At 40.4% G+C, this 18,564-nt stretch overlaps 1 protein-coding gene across 1 annotated transcript in view; it reads right to left on the bottom strand.

Annotated features, from left to right (window-relative positions):
- The window catches only part of cntn6 (contactin 6), a 109,905-nt gene that overhangs the window by 34,275 nt on the left and 57,066 nt on the right, over positions 1–18,564 (bottom strand). The window contains exons 2-9 of the mRNA XM_028576694.1: positions 14,341–14,485; positions 10,789–10,912; positions 10,304–10,479; positions 8,392–8,487; positions 3,956–4,159; positions 3,319–3,421; positions 2,998–3,182; positions 134–276 (exon numbers count right to left, since the gene is read on the bottom strand). Of these exons, the coding sequence (XP_028432495.1) occupies positions 134–276; positions 2,998–3,182; positions 3,319–3,421; positions 3,956–4,159; positions 8,392–8,487; positions 10,304–10,479; positions 10,789–10,912; positions 14,341–14,401 (1,092 nt within the window). The 5' untranslated portion in view covers positions 14,402–14,485. The remainder of the gene's footprint in view (positions 1–133; positions 277–2,997; positions 3,183–3,318; positions 3,422–3,955; positions 4,160–8,391; positions 8,488–10,303; positions 10,480–10,788; positions 10,913–14,340; positions 14,486–18,564) is intronic.

The raw sequence follows: 18,564 nt of genomic DNA, 5'->3' as shown, positions 1-18,564 counted from the left end.
TGAATTACTTGTGAAGGATACCTTTGCAGTATTGTTGGAGAGAATAGTGCATTCTTTTGTGTGTAAAATCACAATAATGGCTCTTACATGTTCTTAGAAATATCAACTCTCAGTGTTACTGGAGGTGTCTTACCTCTGCTGTTAGCGGCTGACCGTTCTTCAACCATTTGTATGCAGGCCGAGGCTTACCGATGGCTTTACATTCCCACTGCAGATTAGCATCAATTGCCATATGAGCATCTTTCAGTGTCTGGACCCAGTGCAGATGTTCAACATCTGTGAAAAAAACAAAAATATCAACATCGGGCGCCTGGGTAGCTCACCTGGTAGAGCGTGGCCCACATAGAGAGGTTTACTCCTCGACGCAGCGGGCACAGGTTCAACCCTGACCTGCGGCTCTTTGCTGAATGTCATTCCCCCTCTCTTCCCTTTCTTAACTTCAGCTGTCCTATCAAATAAAGGCCTAAAATGGCCTCACACACACAAAAAAATGTCAACATCATATTAAAAGATATATTTAGTTTTACCAATATCTGATTGCCTTTTAATGAGTAGGAACTAATTAGCTTAATGTTATTGATCATGGTATATTCCTAAATGACTTTTTAGTGACATATGCATTTTGGAGCTGATAAAATGGATTACAATAGCAATATTATAAAAAAAGTTCAATTGTATGAGTTGTTTCCCAAATAGGCTGCACAAACAGTGTTGAGCAGCTTTTGCCAAACTGGATGTTTGCGCTTAATGTGAAGTAAATTCCGGTCTAATTTTGACTGCTGGAGTGGTTTCGGGTCAGATTTACATACATGAAAGGTCATGGCAAATTTGTTTCATTCAATTTGCGCTCGCAATCTGCGTGTAATTAGTTCCTGATTTACTGGGGCAGCAGCTCATTACGCAGTCAGTGCCTGGGACTGACCTGCAGGCACATTGTACAGTAGGTGCAGTTCATGGATAAGAGATCAAGACATGAAAATGTATTATGCTGCTAATACTATAATAATATAAAGTAACACGATTCCAAAATTCCATTTATTTATAGGTAAATTATTTATTAGGCTGCAGTTGAAAAAAAAACTCATTAAATTTCCAAAAAGCCTGATCTGTCGGCCTCCTTGCATTATAACAGCAACATGGGGCAATAAACAAAAAGACACAAGAAAATATAACTAGAAAATCAGAGGTGAGAGAGAGAGAGACAGACAGAGAGAGAGAGAGAGAGAGAGAGAGAGAGAGAGAGTTATGCAGAAGGGAAAAGGGTGGAGGTGTAGTGCATACTGATGTTTCACTACAACACTACTGAGGTAAATGTAGCCAAACTGTAATTGTCTTAACAATAATGCAGGGATTTCACACTTAATTGATTGTCAAGTTCTTCTATTGATTAATCACATGACATTGTTGGAGTCATTTTGCTTCGACTAGCAGCTCTATAGCTTGCTCTGTTGTTTGGTCGGTCGGTTGGTCCACAAAAATTTCCTTCAAAGTTTTCGCCCTAGGAGGCTTAAAGATCCTGTGTGTGTGTGTGTGTGTGTGTGTGTGTGTGTGTGTGTGCAAATGCATAAACACATGGATGCATGCGCTTATGTGGTAGCAGCTATTGTGAATTCACGTTTATTTTTATGGACCTCATGAAGAGCAGCTGTTGCCCTGGTAACAGCTAATGGGGATCCAAATAAATACACAAAAAAAAATCTATCTGGGTGTATAACATGGATTTGTGCAGCCACATCAAATCAATAATCAAGTCTCCATACTATCACAGTAAGATTTGGAGGATTCACGTTCATGCAGGGCCAAGCTTTTATCGCCAGCGGGCTGGACTATTGTAATGGTCTCTTTTCAGGTCTCTTCTCAAACAAAAGAAGCAACTGCTGGGTCCTAACAGTAACGCATTACATTACACCAATTCTCAGGTGTCTACACTGGCTTCCAATGAGTCATAAAATAGAATTTGAAGCACTTGTTTGTTTGACTATAAATCTCTCAATCGTTTAGGACCTCAACACATATCTGACCCTTTTACCAAATTAGCTCTGAATGGAGTCCAAATTAAGAAGCAGCATGTAGTTTACTTTGGCCTCCTTTCAGAACTGGAACAAACTTCCAGAAGACATAGGATTTGGCCCAACTTTAAATACAACCTTTGGCCCCAATCACTTTTCCACATTGCACTTTAATTTATTTCAATTCTTTATATTTCTAATTTCTTTAAATAGGGTTTCTATCTTTTATATTTGTGTTTGAATGTTTTGTATGGCTTATCTTTGAATGGAGTATGGAAAGCACCTTGAAATGAAATGTAATAACCTGTTACCTGACTACCGCTTACTGTCAACAACCACTTGACACTAAAACAATAACACTTTACATGATTGCCACAACTGACGTCAATCTATATGCCTCCATTTTTCAATCAAAAAAGCAGGTATACAGGTTCTACGTAAAACCAAAAGATGTACAAACTGATCTTTTCCAGACACTTTTCCAGTTCCTTATCAACACATACAGCAGACGGGAACAGTGGAGACTCTTACTCATCTCTCTGCATATAGAAGACAGTTGTGAACATCCACTGAAGTGGATGGTGACTAATTTCAAAGCTTGCAGTTTGACAGCTGGTTCCTTTAAATTCTATGGAGGTGGTAGACCTATCCTACATGAGTAATCTCCCTGTCTACTTAAGACCCTGGTCAAAAGAGATGTCCAGTATGAGGCGGAAGATCTTTCACGTTAACAAAAAAAAAGCACAGAAAATGAGCACAAATTACCTCCAGATTATCTTCGAATTCTAAGGCTATTACATACAGAGTGAATGTGTATGTGTGTATGAATATTCATTCCATCTGAATTACTTCAGATAGAATGAATAATAAAGCACTAGCCATTTTTCCAAGAAATACTGCATTGCTTAATATGAAATAGCACTGATTAAGAAGAAAAAGATTAGCAGTCATCTTCATGAAACAGGAAGCAAAAGCATCCGGCTCTTACTGTGGAATATAAGTTGCCCTCTGGCAACATTTTGTCCTCTGCTGTTTTCGGCTACACACTCGTACACACCGGCATCCTCCGGGCGAAAATATGGAATTTCCAGAACCCCACTGGAGTGGTTGATTTTAATCTTGCCAGGGAGTGGATATCCATCAGCTCTTCTCCATGAGATAGAAGGCACAGGGCTGCAGAGGTTACACACAAAATGTCACACTGACCACAAGGACTGCATTCGTGTTTGCCATTCTGTTTGTACTTCATACATTTTACAAAGCAGTGTGAATGGTAGAGCTGCACCCTGCTTATGTTTCTGACACTTACTTTCCTAAGGCAAAGCATTCCAGCTTCACTGATGATCCTTTAGAGACGTGAAGGGTGTCGGGAAACTGAACCTCAATCTTTGGCTCGTATTCCCCCATCACTACTGCATGAAGGATAAAAGCAAATCACATCAGTCAAAACACAAAACATGGACATGCAGTTTCCTGTAATTCATATTGGATGTAAGCCGTGGCGCGGATGACACTGGCAGAGAGCGAGCGTGCGTGTTGACGCCACATACAACAGAGTTTGGCTTAGCGGATGGATGAGTTTGGATTACATATCTGCCTCAGCTCGAATCTGAAGTGGTACACATAAACGGTCCTGATGGGGTTTAGTATGTGTGGCAAGCGCCTTGCTGTGCGTGTGCCTGCATGCATTTTCGTCAGCGCAGACTACACTTCTGGTTATGTAAATATGTGCCTTCATGCAGATAGAGAGGGTTTCTCGAATACATAACCCTGTATAGTTCAGAGGCTTTGGGATGGTGCAAAAAGTTGCTCGTAAGCAAAAGGGAAAAACAGTGTCACGCTCAAGACAAGAGATTTATCTCTTAGGCTCGCCCCCCCTCCGACAGCGTGTCAGTTCAGTGCACAAGATAACCAGGAAGCAGCAGAGGGGAACTGAGGATGCTTACCGTCTCTCCGCACCACCACAGGGGTTGGAGAACTGAACACGGTGGCGTTGGTCATTATGTTTCTCACCACACACGTGTAGTTCCCAGCGTCTGAGGCTTCAACTTTGGCTATGTACAAGTTGCCCGTCCACTGAGAGATAAAACGACGGGCATCCTGTTGCAGGAAGCCCCGCTGTCCGTTGAAAACCCATGAGTATTTGATCTCTGAAAAAAAGAAAAGAATAGGTAAAAACAAAGTAAACAGATACTGTACCCTTTCCAATGACTTTCTCAAAAGTACAGTAGTACCTGCAGTACAGTACACATATTGGAAGAGATGATACAAATAAATTATGAGATATTCTATTTCTCTGCCAAACATATAGTTATAAGATGACCTCAAAGGATGAGTCTGGTAAAATTGTATATTCATTTTGTCAACAAATCCCATGAAAAGACCAAATACATCAATTAATTGATTGTACAAAGTACTGCTGGCTCAGCCTAATGGCAGTTAGAAGGTCCAAAACTTCTATATAAATAATCTTTACTTTACTTACTTTAGTTGTGAAAGGTTTAAATCACAAAAGGGAGATGATCACATTGAATGGGATACATTCATGCATTGGCTCCTGAGGTCAGGATGACTCAACAAAACTGTTTTATATATAACACAGGACGCTGCAATATAATAACCATTATGATTCTTAAAAGGGGTCAGAGTAATGACAACACTGAGGGTGCATGTGGTCCAGACAAATTAGAATTTATAAAATACTTCAGTAAAAGTAATGCAGTTTTAGTTAAAAAAAGATCTGTCTGAAAACATGGTAGTCAGGTCAGAGGAGGTTCAGGAAGCCGTTATGAAACTAGATGATAACAAGGCTTGTGGTATGAACAGCCAGAGAATGCCAGTCATAGGCTTTGTCCTCTGCCTGCCGTGTCCTTTGTCCTTCCAGATTCACCTCTGTATTGTTTGTAAAGTAAAAAGCATGGATAATTATAAACCTATTGCCTTGACAGTGTTCTCCTTAAAGTGCTGGTAAGGATTCTGCTAACAAGGTTAGGGATGTTTTTTTTATCACCAGTTTGTCTTTAAAAGGAAACATGGCACTGATATGTGTATTTATGCTCTAAAGAAAAGACTTTCTAAATATAGAAGCCCAAACTCCACTGTACTTATGTGTGTTATTGATGCATCCAAGGCCTGTGCCAGAATTAATCATGAAACATCATTTCTGATTTGTTTGCTAGTGGCAAGGCAAGTTTATTTATAAAGCACATTTCAGCAACAAGGCAATTCAAAGTGCTTTACAAACAAACACCAAAGGCATCGAGGTGTTCCAAAGTGTATTCTTAGAATATTAGTCTTCTGCGTGCCCATCAAAAAAGGAGGGTTAAATGGGGCAAAGTTCTATCTGCCCCGTTTCATGTAAATGATGGCGTTCGCCAAGGTGAAATTATGTCTCCTATTTTGTTCAATGTGTATATGAATGACCTATAAAAACAATTAAATCAGTGTAACACAGCCTATCTTGCTATAAATCATATGTATGCTGATGACCTGGTAATTCTTACTCCATATAGTGCTTGGCTGCAGCAATTACCAAAGGTGTTTTCACACTACGGCAAAGATTATGACTTTCAATTTAATGCCAAAAAGAGTAATGTCATGATAGTCAGAAGTAAAGAGGATAGGACATTTATTTTTCCTGTGTTTCACTTGTGTGATGTTCCTCTCATGACATGTAAGGCAACAAAATATGTTTCTCACTGATGATATAAATTATCACTATTGTGTTGTAATAGATGATTAATGATTAATAGTATTGTAAACTATATGCTCAGGTCAACATGTTGCTGTCAATGTAGTCTCACATTGCCAGACCCGGTTAGTCGCTAGTCTACACAACATTCTGGGATGGTAGAAAAACGTGCTCTGGTTTATTGGCATTTCTTTAAACCAAGATTGGGAGAAAAAAGTGAAATCCGGCAGAATTTCCGGCAGCAACGGAGCAATCCCGGAAGTGGAACGTTATATGGATATATTACAAACCACTGTGCAGTGTTTTGACATCTTATCAGCTTTTTAAACTCATGGATCTGTTACTCAAATCTGCTTTCCTGGATTGTATTTCATTGTCTCACTGGTACCCGAAACAACAGCCCCTTCTGCTTTTTTAACGCAGGGTTGTTTTCGGTCTGAATACCCAGTTTGACAGTATACATCTTTTCATATAATTTGTTGACAATAAGAAAAACAGAATAACTCTTGCATAATCTTTTGACTATGAACAAAGGCTGGTACAGTAAAATCAAGCAAAGATGGAATTAGCAACAGATGTTATCAGGTCACCAGGTCACACGTGTGCTTATTAGTTCCTAAGATGCTTACTAGAGATGCACCGATAGACCGGCCGGTGACCAGAACTGGCCGGTTTTCACGTGCTCGGCCATGACCGGCGACCGGCAGGTCAGCCGATTTCATGCCGGTCAATGCTACAATTAACTGACAACATAAGCTATACAAGTTACAGTTCTCAAGGAAACACGCACACATGGACGCAACTCTTTCTCGCACATACAGGGAACCTCGTGAATTAACCTGCAACGTGTCAGCTGTTTGGAAATTCTTCAGCGTGTGTGCAAAAGATAACAAGTAGGCAATACGCAACACCTGCAAGGAAAAAGTAGGGCGTGGAGGGATGACACCAAAATCTAATTTTTTTAGTTGGATATTAGATGTGAAAAGAAGGAAATGGTTCCAACATTGCACTTTAGATGTGTGCGAATTTCCCACACCAGGAGTAATTTATATTGTTCTATTTTATAGTGATCTTTTCAAAATATGTTCTATGTTCTGTGCAAAATGTTCTATTAAAGAAAAGATAGAAAATACATATTTGTGTGAAATGAAATTGGAATTGGCTAAAAATTGGCTAAAATCGGTTTTGGCTGGCCTAACTCAATGAAAATTGGAATTGGCCTAGAAAGTTGTAATTGGTGCATCTCTAATGCTTACTTTATCTGTTTTATAGATTTTGCAGGCAATATCTATTTCAGTCGATCTTCAACTCTTGTCACAGAGATTATAACAAGGAGGATTCATGTCAAAATAAAGAATGGAAAGGAATGATAAGAATGTCAATGTAGCGGTGTAAAACATACACACAGCGAGAGAGAGAGAGAGAGAGAGAGAGAGAGAGAGAGAGGCAGAGATGTCTGCAGGGACCGCGGAGTGAACTTGGCTATTACTGCAGCACTCCTGTATCAGACACATGACATTCTGCAGTGAGCCCTTTTGACTGGGCAGACGGTAAAAAGTCCCACCCGCTTCCTTGAGGGAAAACAGTGAATTAAAATCATTAAAGGGGAAAGTCAGGGCAGAAACTGACAGACCTTTCATGATTAGGAACTATCAGAGACTGGGTCGGTTTAAGAGCTGCAGTCTCAAAGCAACAGAGGACTTGCAGGCACATAATCTCATGTCCTCTGACAGAGTTTAACTCTCAGCACGGCTCCTTTTAGACCACTTATCTATTGATTGCTCAAAGAAGCTTCAGATGATTCGTCTTTTACCAGGTGCATCACTGTTTCTCCTCAAGTTGTGCATCGACAAACATTAAAGAAGCTTTGACATACAGTCATTTAAACCTTGTGGTAACCAAAAAAAAAACTCCTGAAGCTAGCATTATCGTGTAGCGCAAATCCCATCAAATGTGTGACTATGCTGTGTTTAAGAGGAAAAATAAAGAGATGGAGGCTTTTAAAGGGGGAGGGAGGGAAGGCTGGAGGGCAAATTGCTAAAGTGTGAATTCCCACGTGGCCGTAGGATTCAGCTGGCAAAAGAGAGCGGAGAAAGACTGGTACGCTGGCGTGAAATTGTGCTGGTGGGCACCGAATGGCTACAGGAGTGCGGACCACTTTGAGGGTCTGCTAATCAGCAGCACACAGACACATGAGCCGAGTCACAGCTGTGCCACGGGATAAACGCTCCCCCGGCCACAGCAGCAACCGGCAGACTTTATTACCGGCAGATAACCTGCCCACATCGAGAAGAAAAAAAAAGACAGTTGGGAGAAGTGGAGCACTGGAGACTTTATAGATGACAGCATGGTCACAGATCATATGGGCGAGAAAAGTGAGCTCAAGGTTAAGCAGTTTGAGGCTATGAACTATAGATGTGAAGGCATGAATCTGGGCAGGTAGAGCGGTGGCTGATCATGAAAAAGAGCCCCGTCTGACAGATAAGGAGAAGTGAGTGGAAAGCAGTCTGTCAGAGTTCGAAAGAAGGAGCAGCAAAAAGAGAAGGTGGAAAGGTAAAAAAACAAAAGAGACACAGCAGTGTTACAGGGAGATAATAAGCAGCAGTGTGAGGAACAATAAAGACTGCTGAGTCAAGCAGGAATGTGAGACCACAGCAGACAATGCAGAATAGTTAGAACAGAGCGCTGTACCTCCGTAATGGGGTGGAGGGCCGCAGAGCAGAACCACAGCTTGACCCTCTCTCACCGACACCGTGTTCCTTGACTTCCTGCTGAAGTTCTGCAGAACTGTTGAATATATTACAACAGACAACCTTTCAGTGTTTGACAGCTGAAATAACTTTTCATAAAGGTGACATCCTTGAAAGGGCATTTCATTCTGGAGAATACTTCCGTGTCTGTACACGTTGCTTACAAGTCAACCCCAAGAGTCCCCTGTTAATATCGCTGCAACCAATCGAGCTTGAGAGATTACTTTCACCTTTAATTAAATGCTGCTGTGCGGTGTGAGAGAATAGACATATTGGGAAGACATATCAATCTCAAAGTCTTAGAAATACCAACCAAGTCCCAGGGGGGATCAAGCTAATGGTGGTGGTCAAATCAGAAATTGACTGATAAAAAAAATGCCCCTAATCAAGACATACAGTCCTGATTCTGTCATGCATTCCACTGGTGCCACAGACTAGTACGAAGAGGTAACACAGTCATTTCAGACATAGCAACTGACATTCAATCTGAGATGGAGCACTTGGATGTGAGGTGGGCTCAGAAAGAATACATTATGAGAATTACAATATGTGACAATCATGGCAAATCACATTCACTTTTTTCATGCCCTTTAAACACAGAGCTCTCCCCGTAATGATGCAGTGACAGCTTACAGAGCTTCAAATATGAATATAGCAGCCCATATGTACGGACAACAGCAGATGATGACTCTTAAGGCTGTTTTATGCTTCTGCGTCGAATCGACGGCGTACCCCCGCAGACCCCTCCAAAAATGTGTAACTTTGCGTCGAGGCGACGCAGACCGTAAGGACTGCGATTGGTCAGCTGGTCCTGTGTGTTGATAGTCGGTGTTTCAAGCAGCCTACTATGGGGAGTAGCAACATGCTGTTCACTGTCGTAAGCTGTGTCTATATGTCAGTAGCGTTTTGAAATTAACACTTCGCCAGCAAGCAGTACTTTGTGGGCAGTTGTGCTAAAGTTTGCTTGCTAACATAACATAAACTGGCTGGCAGACACCTCGCAAAGAAACCTGAGACGTATCACCCCCTAGCGTTACGGCGGTGAATTGCACCGCGATGCAAAGCAACCCCGACGCACAACTCCGAAAGGGTCACGACGCCGTAGGAGCGACGCCGTAGGAGCGACGCCGTAACTACGCCGTGGAGTTGATGCAGAAGCATAAAACAGCCTTTATTAGTTGAGTTCACTTGTATGGACGAGTCGGCAAAATACTAAACCGATACCACACATGCAGTTTAAAATAAAAATGTTGCTACAATAAGTGCAAACAAGACTATAAATCAATAACCCAGTTAGCAACAAAATGAGGTTAATGTTTACCATCACAGCATGCCTATACTACTATTTTTGCACATTAAGAGGATACCGTTAGCATGTTTATGTCCTATGTAAACTCAAAATACCGCATAAACTGGAGTGGAAAATATTCCAGTTGGAGATGCTAGATTAAACATAGCATGGTTACACAAGTAGTTTGTGTTCATAATCTCAATTGGAGTTGCAATGATTAGTCAATGATTTAATTAGCTGATAAATGTAAAAAAATTAAATCTGCAAATATTTTGATAATTGATTATTCATTTAAGCATGATAGGTAAACATTGGGTCTGGGTCCACTGGTTTTGCTAGTCTTCTATTGCAGATTACACAGCCTTTTTAAAGATCGCTGGTGTGATGGTCTGTCAAATAATTGATTAACCAACTGAAAATAATCATTAGTTGCAGCCGTGTTCTAAATAATTTGATTGTATTTGGCCGTGCATAACATTGCAACAAATCAACAGGAAAAAATCACAGTGTCATGTCAGTAAGAGTACGCACAGTACAAAAACCAGCATACAACTCTACTCACATGCAAACTGGACTTTGGCCTCCCTGCTGACAACAGTCCCAAATGTGTTGGTGGCGATGCACTGGTACACTCCTCCATGATTGATTACATGGGGATTATTGATCAACAGGTTCCCCTCCACAAGGCTGTAGTGTGGATCTGACTCAGTGTTTATTTCTCTCCCATCCATTTTCCACCTGTAGAGAAATTATAAAATAAAAAGAACCACCATCATCAAAGACAAAACTTCATGTTTTTGTTGAAGGGCCACATCAAGTTTTCAAGTCTACTAATATTGTGATGGAAACTGTATTTTCATCATTCCAGTGAATATTTGGTAAAAATCCAGAAATCAGGAAAAGGAGATGCATCCCTAGTTGTACTGCATGACTACACTGAAATGGTATCATAACCAGCTTAGCAGAGCACTTTGTCCCACACATTTACTAATGCTACACACTGTAGTATCACCTCATAGACAGTCAAAGGACAGTCAGAGCACATACCTATAATGCGGAGGTGGGTTTCCCTTGGCTTTGCAATTAATAAACACCTGCTTATCATCAGTGCTCAGGGGGAAAATACTGTCACTGGGCTCCTGGGTGAAGACAGGACCATGGCGCGTATTCTCTGTGTGGAAAAAAAAACACATTGGTACTGAGAAAGTGGCACTAAATTAATGCAAAAATAAATCACTCAACGCTCAGAAAACTGTATATAAACTCTACACACATATAATTAGATGCCAACACGGCTCTCTGATCGGCTAACTGGCACATTCTATGCAACAAATGAAGACGTCTTATTTTTTTCCGCTTCATTCACAATCAGGACTCTTACAGAAGTGTGCGGTGTGAGAGAATAGACATTGGGAAGACATATCAATCTCAAAGTTTTATAAATACCAACCAAGTCCCAGGAGGGATCAAGCTAATATCAGCAGTGGTCAAATCAGAACTTGACTGATAAAACAATGCCCCAAATCAAGACATACAGTCCTGATTCTGTCATGCATTCCAATGGTGCCACATACTAGTACAAAGAGGTAACACAGTCATTTCAGACATAGCAACTGACATTCAATCATAGATGGAGCACTTGGATACGAGGTGGGCTCAGAAATAATACATTATGACAATTAAAATATGTGACAATCATGGCCAATCACATCCACTTCTTTCATGCCGGGAGCTCTCCCCGTAATGACCCAGTGACAGCTTGCAGAGCTTCAAATATGAATACAGCAGCCCATATGTATAGACAACAGCAGATGATGACTCAGTTGAGTTCACTTGTATGAGAAGATAGTAGATACTAAACCGATACCACACATGCTGTTTAAAAGGATACTGTTAGCATGTTTATGTCCTATGTAAGCTCAGAATACTGCATAAACTGACACAGTTAGACACAGGACTGTTCTTTCTTTAAACCAATCACAATCGTCACAGGCGGCGCTAAGCTGCACAGAGCCGCTGTAAAATAGTTGTGCGAGAGCCAACCAGGATGTGTAGCTTGGCATCATCACATTGTGCGCAATCATGTAAGCTGTCTAAATTTACCATGCACAGATCTGAGGAGCAGTTAACTGTAGTCCTCATAAATCCACAGGAGTTTAAAATTCCAACACAAAGAAAGCGAAAGGAAACAGACATCGGTGAAAATACATGCATCCGACGGAATTTTCTACGGCACAGGAGCAATCCCGGCAGTGGAACGTCAAGGATATAGACTCCATCAATAACAGCCCCTTGGAAATCTAAAATGAACAGAGCGGTTCCAGACTAACTCCCATTTGCGGCGATCTCAGGTCACGAGATGACATCTGTCATCTAATTTTATCAGCTGTAGCTACATCAACTAATGTTTTTTCTTTATTGAAACCTGCAATTATTGTGGTAATGATATGCCTCTGCCTTAGTCTTGTAGTTAACGCTGGGAGAGGTTACTACTGTTTTTAAAGAGGTGATTCACTGAGAGGGTAGATCTGCTACTCTTTATTCACACTCTGTATCTGGTCACTCTGAAGAATCAAAACACAGACATACTATACATGTAAATTGGTCTAAGCTATATTACACGTCAAGACTAATTAGAAAGACTGACAAGTAACCCAGCTGGCTAATTGAGTTATGCTTTATTTCATTATGATCTTAAACAAGTAGAATAACTTGGTTAGGGTATTTACATGGGAGTTGCAATATCACAGTATTGCTCTGGAAATAATCTAATTATTAGAGAGCCTGCAAAGCTGCCGTCTATATGCATGTTGTTTGTGCATGCGTGTCTGCTCAGTCAAGCTTGTTGTCTTGGTTAGCTCCAGCCAAACTATCAATACACAGGAGTAATTAACCGACGTTGCACTAATTACTCCCGTGAAATCAAACATTTCTTCAATAGATGCACCCTCACACACTTACACACTTGTGTCCATCCTCCCTTTTTCATATGCCAAGCTGCACCCCGTTGTTGCTCTTGAAAAATTGCCCTTTTTTCTGTTTTGTCTCTAACCTTGACTAGGACAAAGAGCGCTCCCTCCCGTATCATCATCCTTGCCATCATCATCCTAATGAGAGTGGGAGTCTTTGCTTCAGGAAAGGGCCTTGTTTTCCCCTGCCTCCGAGGGAGGTACTGCATTTTTACCCGGGTTGCGGTGTCCTTTAAATTAAACAAATTAATGAACCTTTAATAGCCGGGCTATTTCACCTGGGAATGGGAAATTATCGGGGGGGTTGTGTGTATGCTTGAGAACAGGCCTGCCTTATAAACACACCAACCGGACTGACCACTGGCACACATAAACGCACACACATACAAATTACACTTAATACGTTTTGATGAACAACCACATGCTTATAGTGGCATTGACAATGCATAAGCCTGAGTAGTGTAGTAAATATTTAACTGCATTTGAGCATTAAATATTTAATTATGCGAATATTAAAAAAAATAACAAGTGAAATTTGAATGGTATTATAGAGGAAGACTGACAGCTCTAATGGGAATGCATGCAATTTGAGCTCCATAGCGGGTATATGTATGTAGAGTACAGCACGCGCTGCTATTTGCATATTCTTGTCTCTTGTGTTTGCAGGCTGCACATATATACACTGCTGACTTGAAATGAGATGCTAAATCAACGGAAATGGAAGCATAAATAACAACACAATAAACCCTCACACCATATGCTGAATAAATATACTTTTTTTTTTTTTGATGACTTGTAAACGGTTAGCTTAAGTTCAGTATACAGCATATCTGTCAAATGGGACTGTCAACATAAAATATCACTGAGCTCTTAATGAGAGCTCTTAGAGAGATTTGAACTCAAACAGGTATTACGGAACCAAAGGCTAACGTTACTCTGCTTTTCTCTCAGCAGAAAGGAGCGCCTCGGCACATAATGGATCTTTTTTTGCTTGAGAACAGAGTACAGAATACATTAAGTGTTAAGAAAAGAGTCAGTGTGGATTTTTATAGTGCTTTCCACATGTTATGTAAGTGGCAGCAGTTGGACATGAAGCAAGAAAATTGCATAAAAAAGCATAAAAAGACCAGAGAAAGTGAATTTGTGTATGGTATCTATTGAAATGTGACTCTAACAGTGAGACAAGTTTATCAAAGGTGATCTGAAGAGAACATTTAAACTCTGGCTGCAGTTAAATATTGAGATTAAACTGTAAATATATTAGCCAATCTTTAGAATGACACAAGGCAGTTTCCCTCTACCCTGTGACGTTATCCTGTTAAATAAAATAAAAAAAACACCACTACATTGAAATGTCTACCTCTGTGATTCCTATTTGCCCTGAAATTCTCTGCTAAGCTCTTAAAACTGAAGTGAAATTTGGCCATGTTTTGCAACTTTCTTTTACAAACCGGTAGAAGATTTTGCCCAGATACAAAAGCTGCTGAAATGATGGTACCTTCTGAGACTGACATCATGCCCTTTCAAATGAAATGATCCAAACATGCATAAGACGGAAGCAATTCCTCCCTGTGCGCAATGCATGCATATCAGGTGTGTCATAAAAAGGCGGCTTGACTTGGCGTCTCACCAGCCAGGCACTCTTTGAGTGACAGAAGGATCAACAGTTCCCATGGCAACAGCATCTTCATTTTCCAAGGTCAAAGATTCTGCTTCTTCCCATCCAGTCCAGAGAGTGGAGAATATTTCCTGGGCAGAAACTGCTCCGTTTGACTCTGGAAGAAAAAGAAGGGCAAATGAGCACCGTGGAGATGAGGCGATGCAGTCTACAACAAGCATCTGGAGATAGAAAAAAAAAAAAAAAAACACACACGCTGGAACTTGTGGAAAATCCGTGAGCCATTAATAATTCATTTAACCAAATAAGTCAAGCCAAGATCCAATGCCGAAGGGCCAGCTAGCAGCTGATACTGGGGAGCTGATATTTAGTGTATACTACATATCACTGCTACACTATCTTCCAGGACCAAGTCAAGAATAGGGAAAAAAAAAAAGAAATAAAAAAGATGCTCGCAGCAGCAGTAACAGATGAGCAGAGCAGCCTGCCAACGGTAATGCTAAGCTTTCTAAAAACTGTTTGTTCAACATATTTACTCTAGCAAAATGTGTGATGTATTAACGTACGATAGATTGTATATCACAGGGAAAGCAGACAAACTGAACTAAAGGAGAGAAAAAGAAAAGATCCTTCTGTGGGCAAATCAGAGACAGATCATCTTCCATGATCACAATGCCAGGAACTATTGCTATTGATTTAAAACTACAAAATAAAGCTTTTATAATTTGGCCAACCTTGTCAAATTATATTACAAGTAACATAATGCAGTTTATGCTGTTTTGGTGCCGTCTGTATTCCGACATATCAGGGTGTTTGCATATTACTTGAAAGCCCATTGTTGAAAGCTTCTATAATCAATATTTGAAACCACATATGAAGGACTTACATTCATCAGGTGGCCATGAAATGACCTCAAATGTTGCTTCATTTCTGTAGTTTGTGTACATAAGCAGCTATTTGCTAACAAGTTTGTCATATCATACAGTTTTGTGTTTACAGCTTGTTTTTCGCAAAAATCACTTAATGCATTAAGACATGTAACAACACATCTTTGTGACATGACATCCCTTATGTTGTGACCACAAGTGTTCTCATCCCAAACCAGTCAGTACAGAACGTTATATGATTTTCTTCTGTTTGGTATACTCTGTGAACCAAATTATTACTGTAGACACTCATCGTAGCATGTACAGAACATAAAATCCAAAGTGCGACTTCCACTGGAAACGTTTTGCTAGTGGGGCGGTTGTCTGTTAGCTATGTCCTTTTCTGTGTTAGTGCCTGTAGAAAATTGTTGCCGACAGATGGATGCAAATAAAAAAAACAGAAGAATCAGTAACCATGACTGGAAGAAGGGAGGAAAAAGCATTAGCCATACAGGGAGTGAAGTCGATTTATTCTGCCCTCCATTATTTATGCCAAGGGGGCACAATACTGATCATCCAAGCTTCATCTTGTCAGTCATCCTTATTGATTTGGTTTCCAATTTTTTTAACCTTCTGCCTTCTTGTTTGTCATTCTGCCCACACTCACTTGTCACAATTCTCAATCAAATATGTAGGGATGGACCAACAATGGGAGATTTGGTTGATGTCTTTTCTTATGAGACTTTCTGGGTGTATATTTTCGAAGAAGAAACTTTATCCATGTAATAAGAAGAACACTCATGCATTCTTTTGACCCACTTGGGACTCTGAGCTATGACATGTTCCTTTAATAAACTGCCGTCTTGTGCTGTTCTCAGCCTACATTAGAGTCAAAGGTACAACTATATGTTGATTAAGGTGCTGGATGAATAGGTGCTAAGTGAATGACACAAATCTGCATATTGCAATTACAGTTAGATGCACTTCTTTTGGGCTCTGAGAAACTTTAAATTGATGCAAAATGTTTTCCAGACATTTTGTCAAAACGCCTACATTCAATCAATACTGTTATAGGCCAGCACCTGTAAGTAATTCCAAGTCAATATGTTTTCATATTCAGACGTGCTTGCCAAGCTCCACGTGAGTGGAGAACGAGTCAAAATAGACTACAAATGCATGTTGATAATGATCTCATGGTTTTGACTGACAGTTACGGTAAGCTACTTTATAAACGGATACATAAAAAAAAGAGTATGAGGTTCTTCATATTGATCAGACTGATTTGATATCTATGACTTTGCAATTTTGAGCCTGAATTTGAGTTTAAATCGCTTTGAAACTTGTAATAAGAAGCACTTACTCCTCTCTAGCATGAGGTGAATCTAATTGCTCTATTAGGCGTATAACTTCTAGGTAATATCTACATTAATACCCACATAATTCATTCATGCACGTGAATCCAAGACAGATCTTTTGCCAATACCAGGATGCTCAATGAGGAATTACAGCCATTGGTATTTAGTGGATTGTGAGAATATAGGAACCATTACAGTCCATTGCAGAGGTTGTCTAACAAGCCCCTGCAGCCTTGAGTCATTAGCGTACGCTCTGCCCAGTGATCGATGTTAATTTATGTCCGCTGTAGTCAGCTGTCTACTTTCACTTTCAAGCTGATCAACTTTATTTTGTCTACTCGCAAACACGTGTCCCTTGGTCATTTAGCATTCAAAGTCAGACTCAAGCAACCTGATTGCATTTAGCAATAGACAGTAGCCATTATGCATAGTGTGGAAATGCAGAGGCCACAATCCCAAAAGGTGTATAAGTGAGGGAGCTGGCACTGTTCCTGTGTCAGATAGCACAACTCTGTTTTAATGATGCATAGGGCCCTTGCCATCCTTGGGGAGGATGTGTTTCTTGGTCACAGCCCAGAAATTTAAAGTAGTTGCTTGTGATCCCCATGATTAATTTAAATACCCTAGAAAAAATACAATGGTAATAATTCTTGTGCCCAGCGGATGGTGGTCGCAGGTGTTGGAAATACCAAATGGGATGAGGCCAAGCTAATGGTGCCTGGAAGGAAAACTATCCGTCAGGGATAATCCCTAATACTGTAACACTTCGGCATAGATAATGTGCTTCCCCCGCCTCTCTTACTAGCGCGTGATATTGAGATAGCTGTGGAGAAATGATTAAAGGAGGAATGGATGTTGACACGGATAAATGTATGTATCCAGAGTGAAGTATTGCCCGGTTTTAATGTTTAGTGATGATTAGCTTCCCGCTCTGGAAGAGCCAAACTAGGCTAAGAAAAAAAGGGATGTGGAGGGTGTCCTGTGAACTCTGGTGAGCCATGTTCCACTTCATTACACTCTGAGTAATTGGTTGAACATGTGACCACAGAAATTAACTTCAGCAGCCTTGTGAGAGGTAATTAAGGCAGGGTGGGCATACCATGGTAAACGCAAAATTCAGCATCACACAGGGCCCCATAAAGACATCAACCTGACACCATGTTATCATGGCTAAGAGCCCCAATAGCCTGAAAACATATAGCCACCCTCATTGTAGTAATTGTTCAATAATGCTCATATTAAAACATGTCTTATCTGTATAGGCTTCAGTTTCATCAGACAAGGTGTGGGGCTGTAAATATCAAGGAAAGCCTCCTGATCTCAGATTACATTTCATCATAAATCCAGTCAGCCACAAGGAAGCATGAGCCGTGCTGCAGCTAGGGTAGCAAACTGTCACTCACTGTGCAAGTGCATATTACTCATTGACTAAGAAAAGGCGGAAAATATTGAAAGCTAACATCCTGTCAATTCAATACAGACTCAGCAAACAGAACCGTACATGAAGTTTGGGAGTGAAAAACACAGGGCTGTGAGATGAATACTTATGAATGCTTAAAGATTCAAAGAACCTAACTGACCAGCTTCGAAGATGTAATCTTTGCATAGTTTTATGTGTAACTGTAAATTGACCATTTCTTATTTTTTTTTCAGTTTTCAGAAGGAGATGGATTGACCTTGTCAGTGCTTTCTGTATGCATATGTCTGGAGGTAGGGCCGTGTGGAAGTGCGTGAAAAAGGATACTATATGGGACCAGGATCAAATGATTATGTTTGGACTAATAAAGTGACTATTCACCACAGACCCGTGTGGAGCCCCAAAGTGTTCAATATTGAATAATAATTATGAAATAAGTAATCACGTGAATTAACAGAGAACAACATGTAAATTAAGCGATAATTTGTGAGAGTTAGCTTTTCTCGGCAAAACTTAACTGTAATGACGTAATTTCGTAAGATATACAACTTGTCGTGCATACTTTTTTTTTTGGAGGATGAGAATGCGTTGAACTAAA

Source organism: Perca flavescens, chromosome 4 (genome assembly GCF_004354835.1).
Source record: "Perca flavescens isolate YP-PL-M2 chromosome 4, PFLA_1.0, whole genome shotgun sequence".
In the NCBI taxonomy this organism is placed as follows: Eukaryota; Metazoa; Chordata; class Actinopteri; order Perciformes; family Percidae; genus Perca; species Perca flavescens.
Note: the sequence above shows the minus strand (reverse complement) of the source record. Positions and strands in the feature narration are given on the sequence as shown.